Source organism: Syngnathoides biaculeatus, chromosome 14, assembly GCF_019802595.1.
Source record: "Syngnathoides biaculeatus isolate LvHL_M chromosome 14, ASM1980259v1, whole genome shotgun sequence".
NCBI lineage: Eukaryota > Metazoa > Chordata > Actinopteri > Syngnathiformes > Syngnathidae > Syngnathoides > Syngnathoides biaculeatus.
Genome location: NC_084653.1, coordinates 19,467,859 through 19,486,508, shown reverse-complemented (window position 1 = coordinate 19,486,508; position 18,650 = coordinate 19,467,859). Strand labels below are relative to the sequence as shown.

General features: G+C 42.4%; 1 protein-coding gene across 1 annotated transcript in view; it reads left to right on the top strand.

Annotated features, from left to right (window-relative positions):
* Positions 1-18,650, top strand: part of neb (nebulin) — a 74,920-nt gene that overhangs the window by 3,464 nt on the left and 52,806 nt on the right. Inside the window, exons 6-41 of the mRNA XM_061842271.1 lie at positions 338-442; positions 529-633; positions 724-828; positions 918-1,022; positions 1,962-2,066; positions 2,130-2,237; positions 2,770-2,886; positions 3,536-3,637; positions 4,632-4,739; positions 4,820-4,924; positions 5,020-5,118; positions 6,774-6,878; positions 6,944-7,051; positions 7,129-7,242; positions 7,389-7,586; positions 7,777-7,884; positions 7,962-8,060; positions 8,137-8,241; positions 9,181-9,288; positions 9,938-10,249; positions 10,762-10,968; positions 11,053-11,157; positions 12,601-12,708; positions 12,792-13,103; positions 13,310-13,516; positions 13,603-13,707; positions 13,790-13,897; positions 14,567-14,878; positions 15,683-15,889; positions 15,987-16,091; positions 16,512-16,619; positions 16,702-17,013; positions 17,510-17,716; positions 17,792-17,896; positions 18,024-18,131; positions 18,241-18,552. Of these exons, the coding sequence (XP_061698255.1) occupies positions 338-442; positions 529-633; positions 724-828; positions 918-1,022; positions 1,962-2,066; positions 2,130-2,237; positions 2,770-2,886; positions 3,536-3,637; positions 4,632-4,739; positions 4,820-4,924; positions 5,020-5,118; positions 6,774-6,878; positions 6,944-7,051; positions 7,129-7,242; positions 7,389-7,586; positions 7,777-7,884; positions 7,962-8,060; positions 8,137-8,241; positions 9,181-9,288; positions 9,938-10,249; positions 10,762-10,968; positions 11,053-11,157; positions 12,601-12,708; positions 12,792-13,103; positions 13,310-13,516; positions 13,603-13,707; positions 13,790-13,897; positions 14,567-14,878; positions 15,683-15,889; positions 15,987-16,091; positions 16,512-16,619; positions 16,702-17,013; positions 17,510-17,716; positions 17,792-17,896; positions 18,024-18,131; positions 18,241-18,552 (5,349 nt within the window). The remainder of the gene's footprint in view (positions 1-337; positions 443-528; positions 634-723; positions 829-917; positions 1,023-1,961; positions 2,067-2,129; positions 2,238-2,769; positions 2,887-3,535; positions 3,638-4,631; positions 4,740-4,819; positions 4,925-5,019; positions 5,119-6,773; positions 6,879-6,943; positions 7,052-7,128; positions 7,243-7,388; positions 7,587-7,776; positions 7,885-7,961; positions 8,061-8,136; positions 8,242-9,180; positions 9,289-9,937; positions 10,250-10,761; positions 10,969-11,052; positions 11,158-12,600; positions 12,709-12,791; positions 13,104-13,309; positions 13,517-13,602; positions 13,708-13,789; positions 13,898-14,566; positions 14,879-15,682; positions 15,890-15,986; positions 16,092-16,511; positions 16,620-16,701; positions 17,014-17,509; positions 17,717-17,791; positions 17,897-18,023; positions 18,132-18,240; positions 18,553-18,650) is intronic.

Genomic DNA, 18,650 nt, shown 5'->3' with positions numbered 1-18,650 from the left:
AATGGGTATTCAATTATTGATCATGTTTAGTAATATATTCTTACAATATCTCATTATCATTCAAGATGTCACAATTTGACATTTTACTACAGATTTTAACAAAGACTTGTGGAAGTTGACACAAAATGATTTGCTTTCGCAGCTCTCATAAAATCATGTGGTGGGCTGGAAAGGGCCCCTGGGCCTTGAGTTTGACACCCGTGTATTATTAGTTTTGACAGGTAGACCAATATTGCACTCAATTCTCCGTTGGGCAGCAGACTTCAAGCTTTAAATATCCCACTTTAGTTGTCATTGTTTGGAACTTAATCCAGTGTCGATATTAACTTTTGCACAGATCAAATACCGCATGGAGGGCAACAAGTCCAAGACGGGCAGCATGTACGACGGCGAGGCGCGGGAGATCGCCCACGTCAAGCAGGTGTCGGACCTCATCAGTAAGGTGAGTCCCGTGACCCAAATTCGCAGAAAGCCTGACCAATTAATTGCCAATGACCAGCTGAGGCCCGCTCGCCCGTGTTTGTGCAGGTCCTGTACCGCCAGAAGTGGGACGAGACCAAAGACAAGTACCTGCTGCCCCCGGACGCTCCCGAATTGGTTTTGGCCGTCAAGAACGCCGCCAACTACAGCAAAGTGATCTTTTTTTTAAGTTGTCCGTTGGGCAATTTTTATTGTGGCACTAGTGGCCTTTCCTGACACGAAGCTGTATTGTCCCCTGTGTAGAAAATGTACACGGAGGACTGGGACGAGGAGAAGACCATGTTCTGCCCGTACAGCGACAGCCCTGAACTGCGTCGGGTGGCCAAGGCTCAGGAGGTGCTCAGTGACGTAAGTTCGCCCACCGCCAACCACCAAAACGCTTCATTAATGCTACCCACGTCGGCAAGTTGCGCTTTCCCTACATTGTCCGCCTGCAGGTGCAATACAAGAAAGGGCACGACGAACGCAAGGCCAAGTACACCGCCCTGCCCGACCCCCCCGAAGTCGAGATGGCCAAGAGAGCCTCCGAGCTGCGCAGCGATGTAAGACAAATCTAGCACCTAATTAAAAGCATGTATCTCCTAATTCATGGGTGTCAAACTCAAGGCCCCTGGGGCCAGATCCGGCCCACCATGTGATTTTGTGTGGCCCGTGAAGGCAAGTCATACATCAACTTCCATGATTCTTGTGAAAATCCAAATACCAAAATTTCAAATTGTCATACATTACAAATGATAATGTTGCGATATGATGAGCATTTTTGTGCTACTAAATATGAACAATAGTTGAAAAAGCCATTACCCTTGATTTCTGATTCCAAAATTAGTTCATAAATTTTGTGTTAATGATGAGGCGATTGAAGATTTCTATGGTTTCACAGTCATAATGGCCCTCTGAGGGAAACTGTAACTACAATGTGGCCCGTGGCAAAAATGAGTTTGACACCCCTGTGCTATTATTTTTTTGGGGGGATGGGGGGGGGAATCAAATGCATCTACTGTATCGCATCGTGAAAAGAATAAGAACAAATCCAAAATTATTACCGTAATTCCCGGCCTACAGAGCGCACCTGGTTAGAAGCCTCACCGAGTACATTTGTAAAGGAAATACCATTTGGTACATACATACGCCGCAGCTGTGTAAAAGCCGCAAGGGCCCACATTGAAACCCACAATGAAATACGAGATATTTACAAAGAAAGACGGTACGCAGAAAGAGTTTAACGCTAGTGCTAAAGCTAGCGCTGCACTAAAGGGCCGGTAAAAGTCACTTCCTCGGCACATATATTCCGCCGGTCTCATTCTTGCCTTTTCTGCTCGAGTGCCCCCTTCGGGTCGTTAGAAAAAATGCACAAATTAGCCGCATCACTGCATAACCACAGAGTTGAAAGCGTGTGAAAAAAGTCGCGGCTTCTAGGCCGGAAATTACGGTACCCCTCAGCAAAGCACTGATGTTATTTCTGCTCGTTTGTTCCCCCTCAGTTGAAGTACAAGGAGGCGTACAACCAGGACGTCAAGGGCCAATGGTGCGAAACGCCCTACTTCGACGTGGCCATGGCGCGGGTGGCCATGGAGAACCTCAGCAATGTGAGACAAGCACGCACACACGCACGCGGGATGGAAGTGCTAACATTTTCGTTTCCCTTTCAGAGGAAATACACGCAAGATTACGAGGACAAGAAAGACCAAATCTACTACATGCAAACAGAAACGCCCATTTATGACACCCACAAGAAGACCAGAGCCATCACCAGCGATGTAAGTGCCGCAACAACAACAACAAAAAAAATGACTACTCATTTATTCAGTATTACTCATTATTATTATTCTACTCAATAAGACTAATTCTTGCTTGGAAACAGACTCAAGGAAAAATGCATAAAATATAGACATTATTCTTGGAATCCTATCTCATAACTCGATTACGTTTTAAGTCAAATTGCGATTTTAATTTCATAGTAACAATTTCTTTTCAAATCCCAGCCCCACTTGTGTGGAGTTCGCATGTTCTCCCTGTCCCTGTGTGGCTTTTTTCCGGGCACTTCGGTTTCCTCTCAAATCCCGAAAGCTTGCATTAATTGGAGACTCTTAACTTGCCCCTTGGTGTGATTGTGAATGCGAATGGTTGTTTGTTTCTACATGCCCCTTGATTGGCTGGCGACCAGTTCAGGGCCTCTCGCCCAGAGTCAGCCAGGAAAGGCTCCAGCACTCCCGCGACCCCTCGTGAGGACATGCGTTGCTCAAAATGAATGAAGGAATTTTATATGTGCGCCCATGCTTGCTTGTCCAGGTGCAGTACAAGAAGGAGTATGAGAATACAAAGGCCCAGTCGGACTACAACACGCTGCCAGCCAGTGAGAACCCTCTGCTCACGCAGCTCAGATATGCCGGCACCATCCTCAGTGACGTACGTGGTGCACATCCAACCGGAAAACTGGAGTGGGCTAGCTCCATTTTTATTATTTTTGCATTGAAACTGATTTCAGGTTTTATGACTGTGATAAAATATGGGGGATTTATGTCCTGCTGATTTACATAATAATTATTTCTTCTGAATTCCTGGTTCTGTGGAAATGGGGTTTTTCCTGAAATGTTTACGTTTGGCGTGAATAGATATTGTCTGTACTTTTATCCACATCAGCATCTTTAATTTCATAACGTGGATAGCAGCGAGTATAATCTAAGTTACGTGATAGAAAAGAAACTGGAATGAGGAAAAAAAAAAGGTTCAGTACGAGAGTAGGCCAACTCCAAACAACTGTCAAGTCAATAAATAACATGGCCTCGTACCACCATCCAGATGCCTTGGCTCCCAATGCATACCTCAATTTCTGCTGCCCCAATCGGGAAAAGTGCAACAATGTCAAGACTGGAACTCAATCTTGATTTAGACCAGGATCCATCTATAGCACAAGATGTGGCTTTTCTCTCTCCCTTTCCGCATTTGATTTTAAAAAATGACAGACGTGGAGCTAGCCCACCCTATTTCTCATTGCCTCATTTCAAGTCCCAAGTGGGAAAGTTCTGGGAAAGTACAAGGTTTTGGTCTTTTGCAGAAAGTGTACAAGGACAAATACGAGAAGTCCCGAGGGTCCAGCATCAACTACTGCGAAACGCCCAAGTTCCAAATGGACTCGGTGCTCAAGCAGTTTACGGATGTAAGAACGACGACATGCTTTATTTCTTTGAAAAACTTTTTTTTTTTTTTAATCTCACTAATGCAATTTTGTTGTTATAAAATGACTTTTTGGGGTTATAAAATAACATCTTCACACAATATCAAGACTTTGTCACATGATGAAAATGAAGACTTCTCTCAAGATGACACAAAATTTCTCACAAAATTACAACTTTTGTGTAGTAAAAGCAAAACTTCAACTGGGTGATTTCGGGCCTCTTTTCCTCAAAAACAATTACAATTGCATTCTGCAGTAACATCATTGGATTTTCGTGAAATTTGATTTTTTTTATGGAGTAAAAACACCTCCCCAACACATTTTTAATTACATTTTTTTGCGCTAACATTATAGCATTTTTTTGTCTTGTAACTTGATAACTTTTTCTACAGTAAAATCATCTAAACGATCATGATATTATTCTGTCAACAAAATATGTCACAAAATTGCCATTCTTTTGTGTTAGAAATATACATGTATGGTATATTCTTGCTGTATCATATGACTAATATTTTGGTCATGAAATCATACCTTGATTTGGACAACATTACAACTTTTTTTCTCACAGAAGAAATTATACCTTCATTTTTTCGCAAATAACACATTCTCTTTCCTGTAAAATTAGCACTGTTATTCTTTTAAAAAATGTCAACAGTATTTTTTCAATAACATTTTTCCCCTTGTAAAATTTTTTTGGGGGGTCGTAAAATACTTAAATATTTATTATAAATATTTATTAAAGTGATATTACAGCTTTATTTCTCATGTAAAAAACATGTTTTATTCTTTCATAACTGTCAAGAAAAAAAAAATTCTGGTAGTAAAATGATGCATGCAATTACAAGTTTTTTGTCTCGTAAAAATCCCAATAATTTTACTTGCACAGTTGGGACTTTTTTTGGAACATAAACACAAATTTATTCTCATTAAATCTTAGTTGGTCTTTTCAACAAATCACCGGCTTGCATTCCCGCAGAAACGCTACAAAGAGAAGTACGACAATGAGGTCAAGGGTCATTACCTGGGCAGCTACGAGGATCTCTACACGCTCCACTGCCAGCAAGTGGAGGACATGAAGAAAGAGGTTGGAACCATTGTGGATTTTCCCGTTCCCAACCATCATTTGATTCTTCCCCGTCATATAGCATACTTTTGTTTGTGCAGAAACTGTACAAAGCCGACTACGAAGAGATGAAAACGCAATGTTTCTTCCCTCAAACCATCACCGCCGAGTACGAAGCCACCAAGAAGCTGGACGATGTCAAGGATGTAAGAAGGGTCATGGATTCAGGACTCAAGATAGAGAGCCATGGGGTATCCTCTTCTGGTGGAGTTTTAACACCGGTTTTTCTTGGATTTTGCAGAATGTTTATAGGCAGCATCCGGACAAAGTGAAATTCACACAAGTGACCGACTCGCCAATTCTGGTTCAGGCGGCCATCAATGCCAAGCAGCTGAGTGACGTGAGTGTGACATTGTAAATCTGGGTTCTCAAACTTAGCTGGTCTTTGTCTATTCGGGACTAGACTGCCACATCATCTACAATATGTCAGATGCGCAGATCACGTTTAAAAATGCAGGACACCCAGCTGTCTACTTGTGGCCACGGAAACCCGAGATGGGTCTGGTTCTGGAGTAAATATAGCGAGCAGTGTTCAGCAAGCCTAGAATATAGCCAGTCATCTGACACAGGGAGAGTCCAGTGGCACACGACTGCCCTCCTATGAGTGTTAAAATCAGCTACAGGAGTTGTACACTCCAAAATATACAGGACAATCAGTTTCCAACATATTTTGCCCTCAAAATAGAATTAAATTATGGGCCTGGATCAAACTTCTTGTTTCTGGCTGTTAGTTCCAAGGTTTCCTTGTATAGTGGTCCACACAGCATCAAGATCCATATCCATGGGGCAAGTAGTCAAGAAGAGTATAGAGATCCACTCATTACCCTGACCAGGATCAGCACTAGAAAATGGATGACCGATGGATAGATTCACTGAAATGTCAACCAACATTTTGTATGGGTTTGGTAGCATTTCAAAAGTACAAGAAAATCCTGTTTGAAAATGTCTCATACCATGGTCAAATCTCATCTGGAAATTCTCAAACTGGATAAAATTTCTTCTTCCTTTTATCTGGTAAGATCCTAGAAAGGAATCCTTTCTTAATGTAGTGGTTCACATAGCACCAAGATCATGTTCTGCTCAACACCTCTGGGATAAAATGCCAAGGCATCCAGAAGGGTCCATTGCAGGCTGAGTTGTACTCCCAATCCCCCCGTTGCCTTGGACAGAATGAGTACTAGAAAAGGGATACATTTACATACATCGATCCAGAATTCATATCTGATCCAAATTAAGCATTTGGTGGAAAGTGAAACTAATGAGCGGGACCCGATTCTTCAGGTGCACTTCAGGAGTCTGCAAATACCATAAGGAGCCAACCGGCCACCAGGTCATGATCAGCCTTAAACCAGGCAGGGCGTCTGAGGAGACAGATTCATAATCCAATTTAATGGCAAAAACTGGTAATAAGACTATAGGAACCTTCTCTGAGAGCTGTCTTTGACACCCTAGTGTGGAAAATCAGATTACAATTACAGTTTATTCGTCAACAAAAGTGTGGAGATTAAAATGTTAAATTACACACCAATCTTATTTAAAGATGGCTTTCTTCGAAGTTTACTTAGGTCCCCAAAAAAAATTTCCCATTAATGTTCCCGTGATGGACTGACAAAGAGTACAGAAAGGTTTTGTCCACTATGATGGACTTCAGATCACCTGTAACCATAAACAGGATAAGGACTAGAAAATAGATGACAAATGCATTTACTGTAAAACAAATATCATCCAGATGAAATCCATATTGAGGGCTAGATAGAATTATTTAAACTAAAGAAAGAAAAATGTCCAGACGGGTAAACTGCGGTCAGTCTCATCCAAATCGTGTAACTGGTTTTAACATTTTCCTCCTTTTGGTTTTTTAACTCCTAGAAGGAAGCCTAGGTGTAGGCCTAGTTACTTTTACTTGTATTTCACTGTGACAGTTGTGCAATACCCTCCCATCAGCCTAATCACTCCTCAGTGAGGAATATACTCAGGAGTTTGTCCTCTTCGCAGATCAACTACAAGGCACAGTATGAAGAGAGCAAGTGCAAGAACAGTCTGCCTCACGACTACCCCTTCTTCGTCCAGTCCAGAGTGAACGCCTTCAACCTCAGCGACGTACGTTACTGCCTTGGCATTTATAGTTCGTACACATTAAACTGAATAATACCATCTCCTTACAGAACTGCTACACGTATGACTGGGAGAAAACCAAGGCCAAGAAGTTTGAAATCAAAGGTGACGCCATCCCCATCCTTGCTGCCCGGGCTCACACCAACATCGCCAGCGATGTATGTATGCCATTCTTAAGTATTTTCAAAGCGTCATGATTGAATCACAAATTTTTTTTCCCTATTATTTGTCATAGGTGAAATACAAGAAGGAGTACGAGAAAAACAAGGGGCAGATGGTCGGGGCTCTCAGCATTAACGACGATCCCAAGATACTGCACTCGGTTCACGTGGCCAAAATTCAGAGTGATGTAAAGAAACTTTCGTACATTCTTATTGGCTCGCAAACATTTTCATTCAGGGATTTTTGACAAGCTATGGCTCCCCGGCCAAAAGTTTGAGAAAGACTAGTTTTGAGACATCAACACTTGGGTTTACTTGAGTTCTTCTCCCACAGCGTGAATACAAAAAGGACTATGAAAAGATCAAGACCAAGTATCACACGCCTCTGGACATGATGTCCGTCACCCAGGCTAAACATTCGCAGGCCATCGCCAGCATGGCCGGCTACCGCAGCATCAACACCAACTTTTTCTTGCCGCACGATGCCGTGCTGCTGGACTTGGCCAAGAAGGCCAACATCATACAGAGCGACGTGAGTCCACACTCTCATTAAGAACAGCGATAAAACTTAAGGTACCAAAAATAATTGAAATACAACCAAAGTGTAATGAGATCCTAAGCAAGCTGACTGAAAAGTCTTCCTTTGGGTGGGAGACTGGCAAAAATCAAATCGAGTCGAGTCCCCACAAAATTTCCTCTTCCATCCTCTGTTTTTTCTCCAGAATGAGTACAAGTCTGATTACAACAACTACACCAAGGGGAATCCGTGGGGGACGTTTGGGTCCATGGACGTGGAAAAGGCCAAGAACGCTGGGGAAATCCTTAGCGAGGTTCTCCATCAATTTGCAAATGTCCGAACAAAAACCGTCAGATGGAAAAATTAACAATGGACTTTTCTTTTGTGCAGAAAAAATACAGACAGCACCCTGATACAATCCCCTTCACATCCATTGATGACCACCCTATCATGATGCAGGCCAAGGTCAACCAGCTGCAGAGGAGTGATGTGAGTCACAATCAGCACTTTTCCTGATTCACATTCAGTAAGCAACTCCTTCCCAACTGGTCTTTATTCCTAACAGTTGTTCTACAAGCAAGGTCTGGAGGACATCCACCAGAAGTACTCCTTGCCCCCTGACATTCCTGAATTCCTTCAGGCCAAGTGCAATGCATACAATATCAGCAACGTAAGACACAGACAAAAAACATTTGTAACAATTGGGAGGAAAAACAATTATTTATTGAGGTCACGTTTGGTGTGCCTCAGGGTTCCACAGTTGGCCCAGTGCTCTTTTGTACATTTATCAATGATTTTGAGCCAATACTGCGGTTTGTGCTAAACTCTTTGCAGATGATGCCGGTTTAACAACTTCTGATTTAGATGCACTTTATTATTATTGGTGGTGTAGAAAGAAACTGTATTAAATGGGAACCAAAGAAAATGTTTTTTTTCGCATTCCGGTTATGCTAACCCAAAGAGCAACTTTCAAGTAAGTGGGATCCCAGGTTTTTCTAGTATACATAATGATAATGTAGTCTGAGAATTGCTGATACAGTTTTCTGAAAATGAAAAAAGTTCCCACCATTGTACGACAACCCCGAAGGGAGGTTTTGTAAAGGATCTCATTTTCTGCCAATTTTCAGAATCATGCCGTTGAGTTCGTAATGAAGTTATTTAAATTTAGCCTGACCTGGATTGGATTTCGCATCTGAGATATGGTCTTCTCTTGTCATACCGTACTGTGATATTGAATTAAATGATAAAATAATTTAGTTACACCTACGTTGATTGCCTGACTTTCCTGGTTTCCTTGTATAATGCACATCCAGCCAAACTTAACGCTCAGTCCTTAATTCATCATCATCTTGTGTGATCTGGTTATGATGTTGTTTCAGTAAGTTTCCCACACTAGCAATTTTCAAACATGTATGGCTCAAGTATCCTTTGTGTTATTGTGGGTTTGTGGTTCAGAGACATGATAATTGCCCACCTCAGTCCCTGCTGGTCAATGTGACGTTTAATATTGTTTAATTGTATGCAATGTTTGTTGACTGGCCAACAGTAAAGTCAATCTTGATCTGACATTTGGTTTTGACTCATCCTTTCTTTGGTTTTACCATTTCAGAACTACTACAAGTATGCCTGGCAGGATATCATCGCTAAGGGCTATGACCTGCAGCCTGACGCCATCCCCATTGTCACCGCCAAAGCTGCCAGACATGCTGCCAGTGATGTAAGCTCTTAGCACATACACGAACCACCTGTACTCAGTTGTCTAAACACCAGAAGTAGGAGGAGTAGGAGTTTAAGTTTGGAATAATTACTATTACACTCGAAAAAAAAAAATGTCATTAGTTGCGTAGTCACCATATGTGCCTCAGTTTAATTCATTCTTTATAAGTTGTAAAACCAGTCTTTGTATTTTGCATTACTATCACGTCTATCATTTTATTGTCTTTTCAACATGAAGATTGGTTAACATGTAACTTGCCATCAGTGAGGTAAACCCTGAAGTTAGCGTAGCTTATCTGTCTTGCTGAAGTTGGATGTTGTAGTTATCTCTTAGCTGTTGAGTGGCAAAATATCCTTACTGTATCACCATTTTCTTCACTGATTCCAAATGTTGCCACTTCCTTCATAAAGTTGTTTGTGCACACTACACTAACAATTTTCTTTAAAAAACAAAAAACAAAAGAAATGGCCCAGTTCCAGAAAAATTTGATTTTCAAACTTAAACAAGCAGAACCTTTCAAGTCATTTAAGTCAAATGAAGTCTTTGAGAAGTTTTATCCATGAAAGTCTCAAGTCCTTAAATGAATGACTTGAGTTTGACTCAAGTCAGGGCATGTAACTCAATCTCCTACCCCTGATAAACACGACAGGTCCAGTACAAGAAGGCGTACGAGAAGGAGCGAGGCCACCACTTGGGATTCCGTAGCTTGCAGGATGACCCCTTGCTGGTCCACTACATGGAGGTGGCCAAGCACCAGAGTGACAGGAACTACAAGAAGGACTACCACAAAGTTAAGCTTAAGTACCACACGCCAGTGGACATGTTGAGCGTGGCCCACGCCAAACACGCCTCAGCTGTGCAGACCTACACGGGATACAAGCAGCCCCACCACAACTACCGCCTACTACCGGACGCCATGAACCTGGATCTGGCTCGTACCATGAACTATAATGCCAGCGACGTAAGTTCTAATCTTTTCGCTTGTGGTGGACCTCAATACTTAACTTGACTTAAGAGTGCTCCAACCTCACATCAAGTTTTATTGCTTTGTGCTGTGAGTGAACATTTGAGTTATGATCAAGCAGAATATGATTAGCATTTTAAGTCATTTCAATGTAGAAAATTAATCTGATATCCATATAAGTATGTGGTATTTGGTAAAGTTCATAGGCTTCGATGGTATAATCAACAACAGTTTTACCATAAACATCATATTTGTATTTCTAAGAAACAATATAAGCGTAACATCTTCGTATCTATATTAGTTTGTTTTTAACTTTGGTTGTATTATTTAAGCATGTAAATTTAGCAACTCGCACTACAGTTTTGCAGTTGATTGGAAATCTGAAAAAGAAGTAGATTAAGTCACCACTAAAGATGCAAGTACCAAATACTCATCCCACCACTGCCTTTGGGGATATTTAAGCCTCAGTTTTGTGTAACCAGCCAACATCCTTTGGTTGGCTTTTCTAGTACCAGTACAAACAGGATTACGAGACCAACTTCAAGGGAGTCGGTTGGGTGCCGCTCGGCTCCCTGGAGGTGGAGAAGGCAAAGATGGCGGCGGCGGCTCTGGACGAGAAGAATTACAGACAGCACCCCGAAAGCATCAAGTTCACCAGTGTGCCCGACTCCATGAACATGGAGCTGGCCAAGGCCAACACCCAGCTTCTCAACGTGGTGAGTACCACGTTCACAGAGCTCTTTCTGTGGAGAGTCCTTTGAGCCTTTTGACACTATTTCCTGGTTTTGACGCCTCTGCAGAAAGACTACAAGGCCAGCGGCGAGAAGTTCAAGCACACATACAATCTTCCTGTCGATGCCCCTGAGCTGATGCAAGCCAAATACAACGCTGTCAACCTGAGCCAGGTTAGATGCTTTGTTGATCTACATACGTTATGTAACAGCCGTTTTTTTTAGGCTTTTCATTTGACACCAATATCCTGGCAAGGACAAATGGAAACTGTCTCCTTTTTTATCTGGACATGCTCGCTAAGTTTTATGTGGATATAACGAGACAGTTGCTGCAGAGCCTCTAACAGTGTTTCTCAAAGTGTGCTTAGTGGAACGTGCACACCGTCTAGTGGTACATAAAATAAGTATTGAATTAAATCTTCAACCTGCACATAATGTCACAGTGGCCTTGTTTCAATCCAATATTACATACATACATTTGTTTGGTGCAGTTCAGTTGTATTTCACTTGTATGTATATGTTCTCATAAAATTTTTTTAGAACAGTTTTTTTGTCAAATTTTCAAATCAAATTTCAATGCACAGTACATTTGATGAGAATTACGTTTTAAGAGAATCTTTATCAAGTACAGTGGTGCCTCAAAATACGACTCACCCGATTTGCGATCTTTTCCAGGTCCACACCATTGTGAGCAATAATATGAGCTATTGACAGCTGTATGGTGGTCTTGAATGCATCTTAACCCTTTGCGGGCAGGGGTTGCAAATTTGCAACAGGTTTAATATAATCTAAAATTTCAAGTCCAGAGTATCATTCTCTGAAAGTATAAGATTTTTCTCTCTGCAAAATTGTATTTGGTCCAGAGAGGGTTAAGTCTGTTCACAAGCAACAATATTATGACCCTTTAAGCAATGGACTTATGAACACAAGCGGTGGGGTAACGCATGTAGAGAGACAGTATAACAGTGCTTACAGTCGTATATTGTTAATCCTCTGGGAAAAATCACTAGTATTACTGAATACTGAGGCATCATCATCTCCATGTATATCCATATATCTGTATTCTACTGCCCCCAAGTCGCCAAAGTGCACACAAAAAGGAGCAACACGATGTCCATTGAATTAAAGCAAAACCTAGCAAAAACAGTGGAATTCTTCACATTCAATTATCATTATTTTGTTTTTATAAGCTACTTAGTCTGTTTTCCTCCTTTTTGCCACTGTTTAATTAGATTTTTACTTTGTCTTTGTTTTAAAATTATTTTGTAAACGGTCTTTTTCCTTGGTTTCAACTGCTTTTGATCACGTAAAGCTAATTGAGTTACCTTGCGTGTGAAATGCACCATATAAATAAACGTGGTTTGCTTTGCTTAAAAAAAAACCACTTTGGAAAATGTTCATGATGTTGGAGGTAGGCTGTAAAAGATTAATGGAATTCCATTAATTTCAACGGAACGATATGGTTTGAGTGTTTTGAGTTACAAGCAGGGTCACAGAATCAATCACACTCCTGTAATTCCTCCTGCACCATTGTAGCTGTGAATTTTACTTTATTTGTATACTGTTGCACATACAGAACATACACATGTGCGCTCTAAGACGGATCTTTATCTACAGAATTACTACACCCACAAACACCGGCGAGATCTGCTCAAAGGACATCACATGAAGCAGGACGCCATCCCCATCGTGGCAGCCAAGACTTCCAGAGACATTGCCAGCAACGTGAGCTCTTCACGCCATCCTACACCTCCAGCGGTTCTAGAACTCTTCTCACCTGAGGTTTCTTTCGTCTTTTTTTTTTTCAGTACAAATACAAACTGGCCCACGAGAAGGCAAAGGGCCAACACGTGGGCTTCCGTAGCCTCCAGGACGACCCTCTGCTGGTCCACTACATGGAAGTGGCTAAGATGCAGAGCGACAAGAACTACAAGAAGGACTACCACAAAGCTAAGCTCAAGTACCACACGCCGGTGGATATGATGAGCGTGGCCCACGCCAAGCAATCCTCGGCCGTGCAGACCATGATCGGCTACAGGACGTACCTTCACGACTACACTCTTCTTCCTGACAACTTGCAGCTGAACCTGTGCAAGGACATGATGGAGATTCAGAGCGACGTATGTGCTCTCGCTTTTCATTCATACCTTTAAACCAGAAAAAAAAGTAAACGTTTTACTGAATTTAGGCAAAATTATCTGACAGTATAAGGTATTACACTGCATTAGAAAAACATGATAAAAACTAAGACTGAAAAACAAGATTTAAGGAATATATTATCTCATTCAAGCAGAATTATAATCTCAATGTCTGCGGTTTTAAACAGAATTCTTACAAAGCCGACTACGCCAACTACTACAAAGGATCCGGGTGGGTTCCAATCGGTTCTCTGGACGTGGAGAAGGCCAAAGCTGCCAAGGCCGCCCTGGACGAAATCAACTACCGTCAGCATCCCAGCAAGCTCAAGTTCACCAGCACCAGTGACAGCATGAACATGAGCCTGGCTCTGAGCAACTCCAAGCAACTGGACCCTGTACGATTCAATCTGTTTTTTGTGTCTTTTGTGTTCAAAATCGTCGGTGAATCTTTACACTTGTGGTATCTTGTTCACCTGTACAGGCCGCCTACAAAGCTTCTGGTGAGAAGTTCATGCACACCTACCACCTCCCGGTTGACAGCCCCGAGTTCATCCAAGCTAGATTTAATGCTCAGACCCTCAGTGAGGTAAGAGGACAACATTCAGGGACGCATTTTTTTTTCAACTAGACCAGACATAAAACTGAATGTATGTTTTCCCTCTACGCAGAGTCACTACAAACAAAAGTGGCTGGAAGATATTGCCAAAGGCTACGACTTGAGGCTCGACGCCATTCCCATCCAGCACGCCAAGCATGGCAGATTTATTGCCAGTAATGTGCGTAAAACCACCAATTTTTCCCCTTAAAATGTAATTGATTTCAATTCAATGTGACATTATATATCACATTGTGCACTTATCATATGGAGCAGGTCTAGAACCCACTCCTCTTTTTAATTGCAGTTTTGGAAGCACAGACATCTTCACTGTAAAACGTAGGCTTAGAAAATTGGAATCGAATTTTCTAGCTTTTGAAAAACCAACTGAGCAGCGGCGGTCGAATTCCAACAGACAAATACAAATGGCAACAACAGTGAAGGAGTTCATTTAAGCAAAAGTATTTGCTACTAAAACATGAACATTTGACTTGCTAAGCTTTTTTGTAAACAAGTCAACATGCACTGCAAAAATCCAGCTTATAAGACAATAAAAGGAATATGAAATGAGGAATTTTGTACTCAGCAAACCCCCAAAACCTATACCGATGCCTCAAAACCGCTTTATAGACATATATCACAAGGACACAAATCAGTTCTAAAAAAAAAAAAATGCAGGAATTAGATGTTTTTTTCAGTCCAACTGAAAAGCACACCTAATGAAAGTATTAATTATCAAGCATATAAATGAGCCAGAAAAGGTTTGCCACAGGGTGAAATTAGATTGTCATAAGAGTCCATTAAATGTACGACACCCATTATGAAACGTCACACTTGCTTTGTTTTGTAGGTGCAATACAAGAAAGAGTTTGAGAAGGAGCGAGGGCACCACGTGGGCTTCCGTAGCCTGCAGGACGACCCCCTGCTTGTCCACTACATGGAGGTTGCTAAGATGCAGAGCGACAAGAACTACAAGAAGGACTACCACAAGGTCAAACTCAAGTACCACTCGCCTGTAGACATGTTGAGCCTGGTCCACGCCAAGCAAGCCTCGGCTGCCCAGACCATGGCCGGCTACAGGAAGATCTACAACACCAATGCTCTCCTCCCTGATGCTATGAACTTCGTTCTGGCTCGTGCCATGAACGTCCAAGCTAGCGACGTAAGTTTGTCTACAAGTCGTTACTTTGATTAAACGAATCAAGTCATCCAATCTGTCTAAATAGTTACATATCCAAGGTGGGAGTCACATATGTGAAGTCATCCAATCTATCGTCTTAATCACAATATATGAGCTAGAAGTAAGTCACACGCCTTGAACAAGTCCTTCAAGATCCAAGAGTTCCACGTTCTGGTTTGTTTGGTCCAGGAAAGACTTGATAAGCTCATATTTTAAGAACTGAGAGTTCTGGAAGTCTCATCGTGAACTGAAAGGTCATTCATAGCCTTCATTATAGACCAAGAGTAAGATTTTAAAATCTACTCTTTCATTTTAAATAACTTTAGGAATGGTGTGTTGTTGTACAAATAAGAACTTAATAAGCAACATTGTGAACCTGATTTTTTATTTTTATTTTGTCCAGACCTGTAAAACTGTCCAATCTATGTGTCTTGTCTTGTTTGGACAGAATATCTACAGTATTAGTCTTGACATTTTCTTCAGGTGATAATAAACAGACTTAGTCTGAGTTTTAAGCTCAGTGGTTAGAGCACTGGTTTGGTAAACCAGGGGTTGTGGGTTCGTATCCCACTGGGGCCTCCACTCCCTGAGAAGGGTTGCGTCAGGAAGGGCATCCGGCGTAAAAATTGTGCCAAACATATGTGCGTTCATCTGAGATGACACGCTGTGGCGACCCCGAAAGGGACAAGCCGAAAGAAACTTACTTTAGTCTGAGTTTTAAGGTTGCTTTTCACAATGTACTTCTGAGATTCTGTCCACTCACTGATGACTTCCTTGTCTCTCCAGTGTGAATATAAATCCGAATGGAACAACTACATCAAAGGTGTCGGGTGGGTCCCGGTTGGCTCACTTGCAGTGGAAACCGCCAAGGTTGGCGGTGAGATCCTAAGCGAGAACAAGTACCGCACTCACCCATCCAACTTCAAGTACAGTAAGCTGATGGACTCCATGGACATTGCCCTGGCCACCGTCAACAATCAGATCATGGATAAGGTGGGGCCCAACTACATATTTAAATGAAGGCCAAGCAACTTGACAAACGGAACCAGTCCTGGTGCTCATCTGTTATTTCTTTCCTTTTCATTGATAGAAAGCTTATACCGCCGCTTGGGAAAAGGATAAACGGACCGTCCACATTATGCCAGACGCCCCTGAGATTGTCCTGGCTAAGGCCAATGCCATCACCATGAGCAATGTAAGTTCACCACAAAATGTCACTTTATATGTCAATAGTTGATCATATATACTGCAACTAGTTTTCACATTAGTACTGATGTGTATTTCCTGCCTTATGCGCAACTGGCATTAGTCACATTTCTGAGTACCGGGGTTCAAATCCTGGCCCCACCTGTGTTGATTTTGCATGTTAACCCCGTGGCTGCAGGGGTTTTCTCTGGCACTCCGGTTTCCTCCCACATCCCAAAATCATGCATTAATTGGAGACTCTAAATTGACCTTAGGTGTGATTGTGAGTGCGACTTTTGTCTGTCTCTATGTGCCCTGTGATTGGCTGGCAACCAGTTGAGGGTGTACCCTGTCTCCTACCCTGTCCTACCTTACTCTTGTGAGGATAAGCGGCTCAGAAAATGGATGGACAAATGTGTATTTCTTGCAGAAATTGTACAAATCCGATGTGATGGAGATGGCCAACAAGGGCTACAATCTGAAAGCAGATGCCATTCCCATTGTAGCTGCCAAATCCGGAACAAACATCGCAAGTAATGTATGTCACAAAAAAAATATTCCTTAACTGCAACAAACGATATTACACGCTATCAAGTTACTCACATTACTCATCATTGCAGTTCAAGTACAAACTGGCTTACGAGAAAGCTCGGGGACACCATGTGGGCTTCCGTAGCTTGCGGGACGACCCCCTGCTGGTCCACTATATGGAGGTGGCTAAGCTACAGAGCGACAGGAACTACAAGAAGGACTACCAAAAGGCCAAGCTGAAGTATCACTCGCCGGTGGACATGTTGAGCTTGGTCCATGCCAAGCAGGCCTCGGCTGCCCAGACCATGGCCGGCTACAGGAATATCCACCACACAAACGCTCTTCTCCCCGACGCCATGAACTTCGTGCTGGCTCGTACCATGAACACCCAGTCCAGTGATGTAAGTTTAACTCCGAGCTCCAGTGGACAGCATTGTGAATCAATTATTTGTGTAGAACTGCTTATTAGAGATGGAAGTAAGTGACATTTACAGTACAAGTGATAAGTAAGTCTCACATCTTGACCTTTAAGTTTTAAGCCGAGCCCCCACTAAATTTCAAACGGGTCAAGTCATTACTTGGGTAAAATGAGCTTTAAATCAAATCTTAATACCTTACTCTGTCACTTCATATCAGATGTGGGAGTAAGTCACATACGGTGTGTGCAAGTCATAATAACTAAGTCTCAAGTCTTAACCTTCAATTTATAAGCAAATCTCAAGGGAGCCATGGAAAATGGCATAGTCAGCATCTGGTTCGTGGGCCTTGAGTTTGACACGTGTGTTCTCGAGGTGTTCTTCAGGGTAATAGGAAGACAACTGTTAGATAGCTTTTATAATTCTGGTTCATGGATTTTTAAATTCAGCCCATTTATTGATCACATATTTCTCTTTCCAGTGCGATTACAAGTCCGATTGGAACAACTATGTCAAAGGTCTCGGCTGGGTCCCCATTGGCTCACTTGCAGTAGAAACTGCAAAGGTCGGCGGTGATATCCTAAGCGAGAACAGGTACCGAACTCACCCGTCCAACTTCAAGTACAGCAAACTAATGGACTCCATGGACATGGCTCTGGCCACGGCGAACAATCAGATCATGAATAAGGTAGGAGTGGTCTGAAATTGATCTCTCTTGCACTTACCCACCGAAAAATGCAAACATATTGGAATTAATTTTCAGAAAGCTTACACGGCTGCTTGGGAGAAGGACAAACTGACAGTGCATGTCATGCCAGATGCTCCTGAGATTGTCTTGGCCAAGGCAAACGCCATCACCATGAGCAATGTAAGATGAATAATTCAGGGAATTGTCATTTCAGCTCGATCATTGTCTTTGTTCCTTCCTTCCTTCCTTGCTTCCTTCCATCCATCTATCTATCTATCCATCCATCCATCCATCCATCCATCCACAGAAACGATACAAAGCTGGCCTTACGGAAATGGCCAACAAGGGCTACGACCTCAGGGAAGACGCCATCCCAATTGTGGCCGCCAAGTCTGGAACTAATATTGCCAGCAACGTGAGTGTGGAAATTAAATTATTACAGCAGTACTTAGATATATAAGTACCCTAATTTACCAAGTTTTCGAGTTCTGAGATATCGCTTTCTCATTTTTTTTGTATTCCAGTACAAATACAAGCTAGCTTACGAAAAAGCTAGAGGCCACCACGTGGGCTTCCGTAGCCTGCAGGACGACCCCCTGCTGGTCCACTACATGGAGGTGGCCAAGCTGCAGAGTGACAAGAACTACAAGAAGGACTACCACAAGTCTAAGCTCAAGTACCACTCACCGGTGGACATGATGAGCGTGGCCCATGCCAAGCACGCCTCAGCCGTGCAGACCATGACTGGATACAAAAGGCTCATCCCCCACTACACTGTCCTGCCTGACGCCATGAACCTGGAGCTGGCCCGGAACATGCAGCTTATTGCCAGTGATGTAAGAAGCCGATTAGAAGCTTAATGTTATTTTGATTGTATTATGGTAATCTTTCATTTCTCCTTGTTATCAGCCACAAACAATTGACACCTCACCCC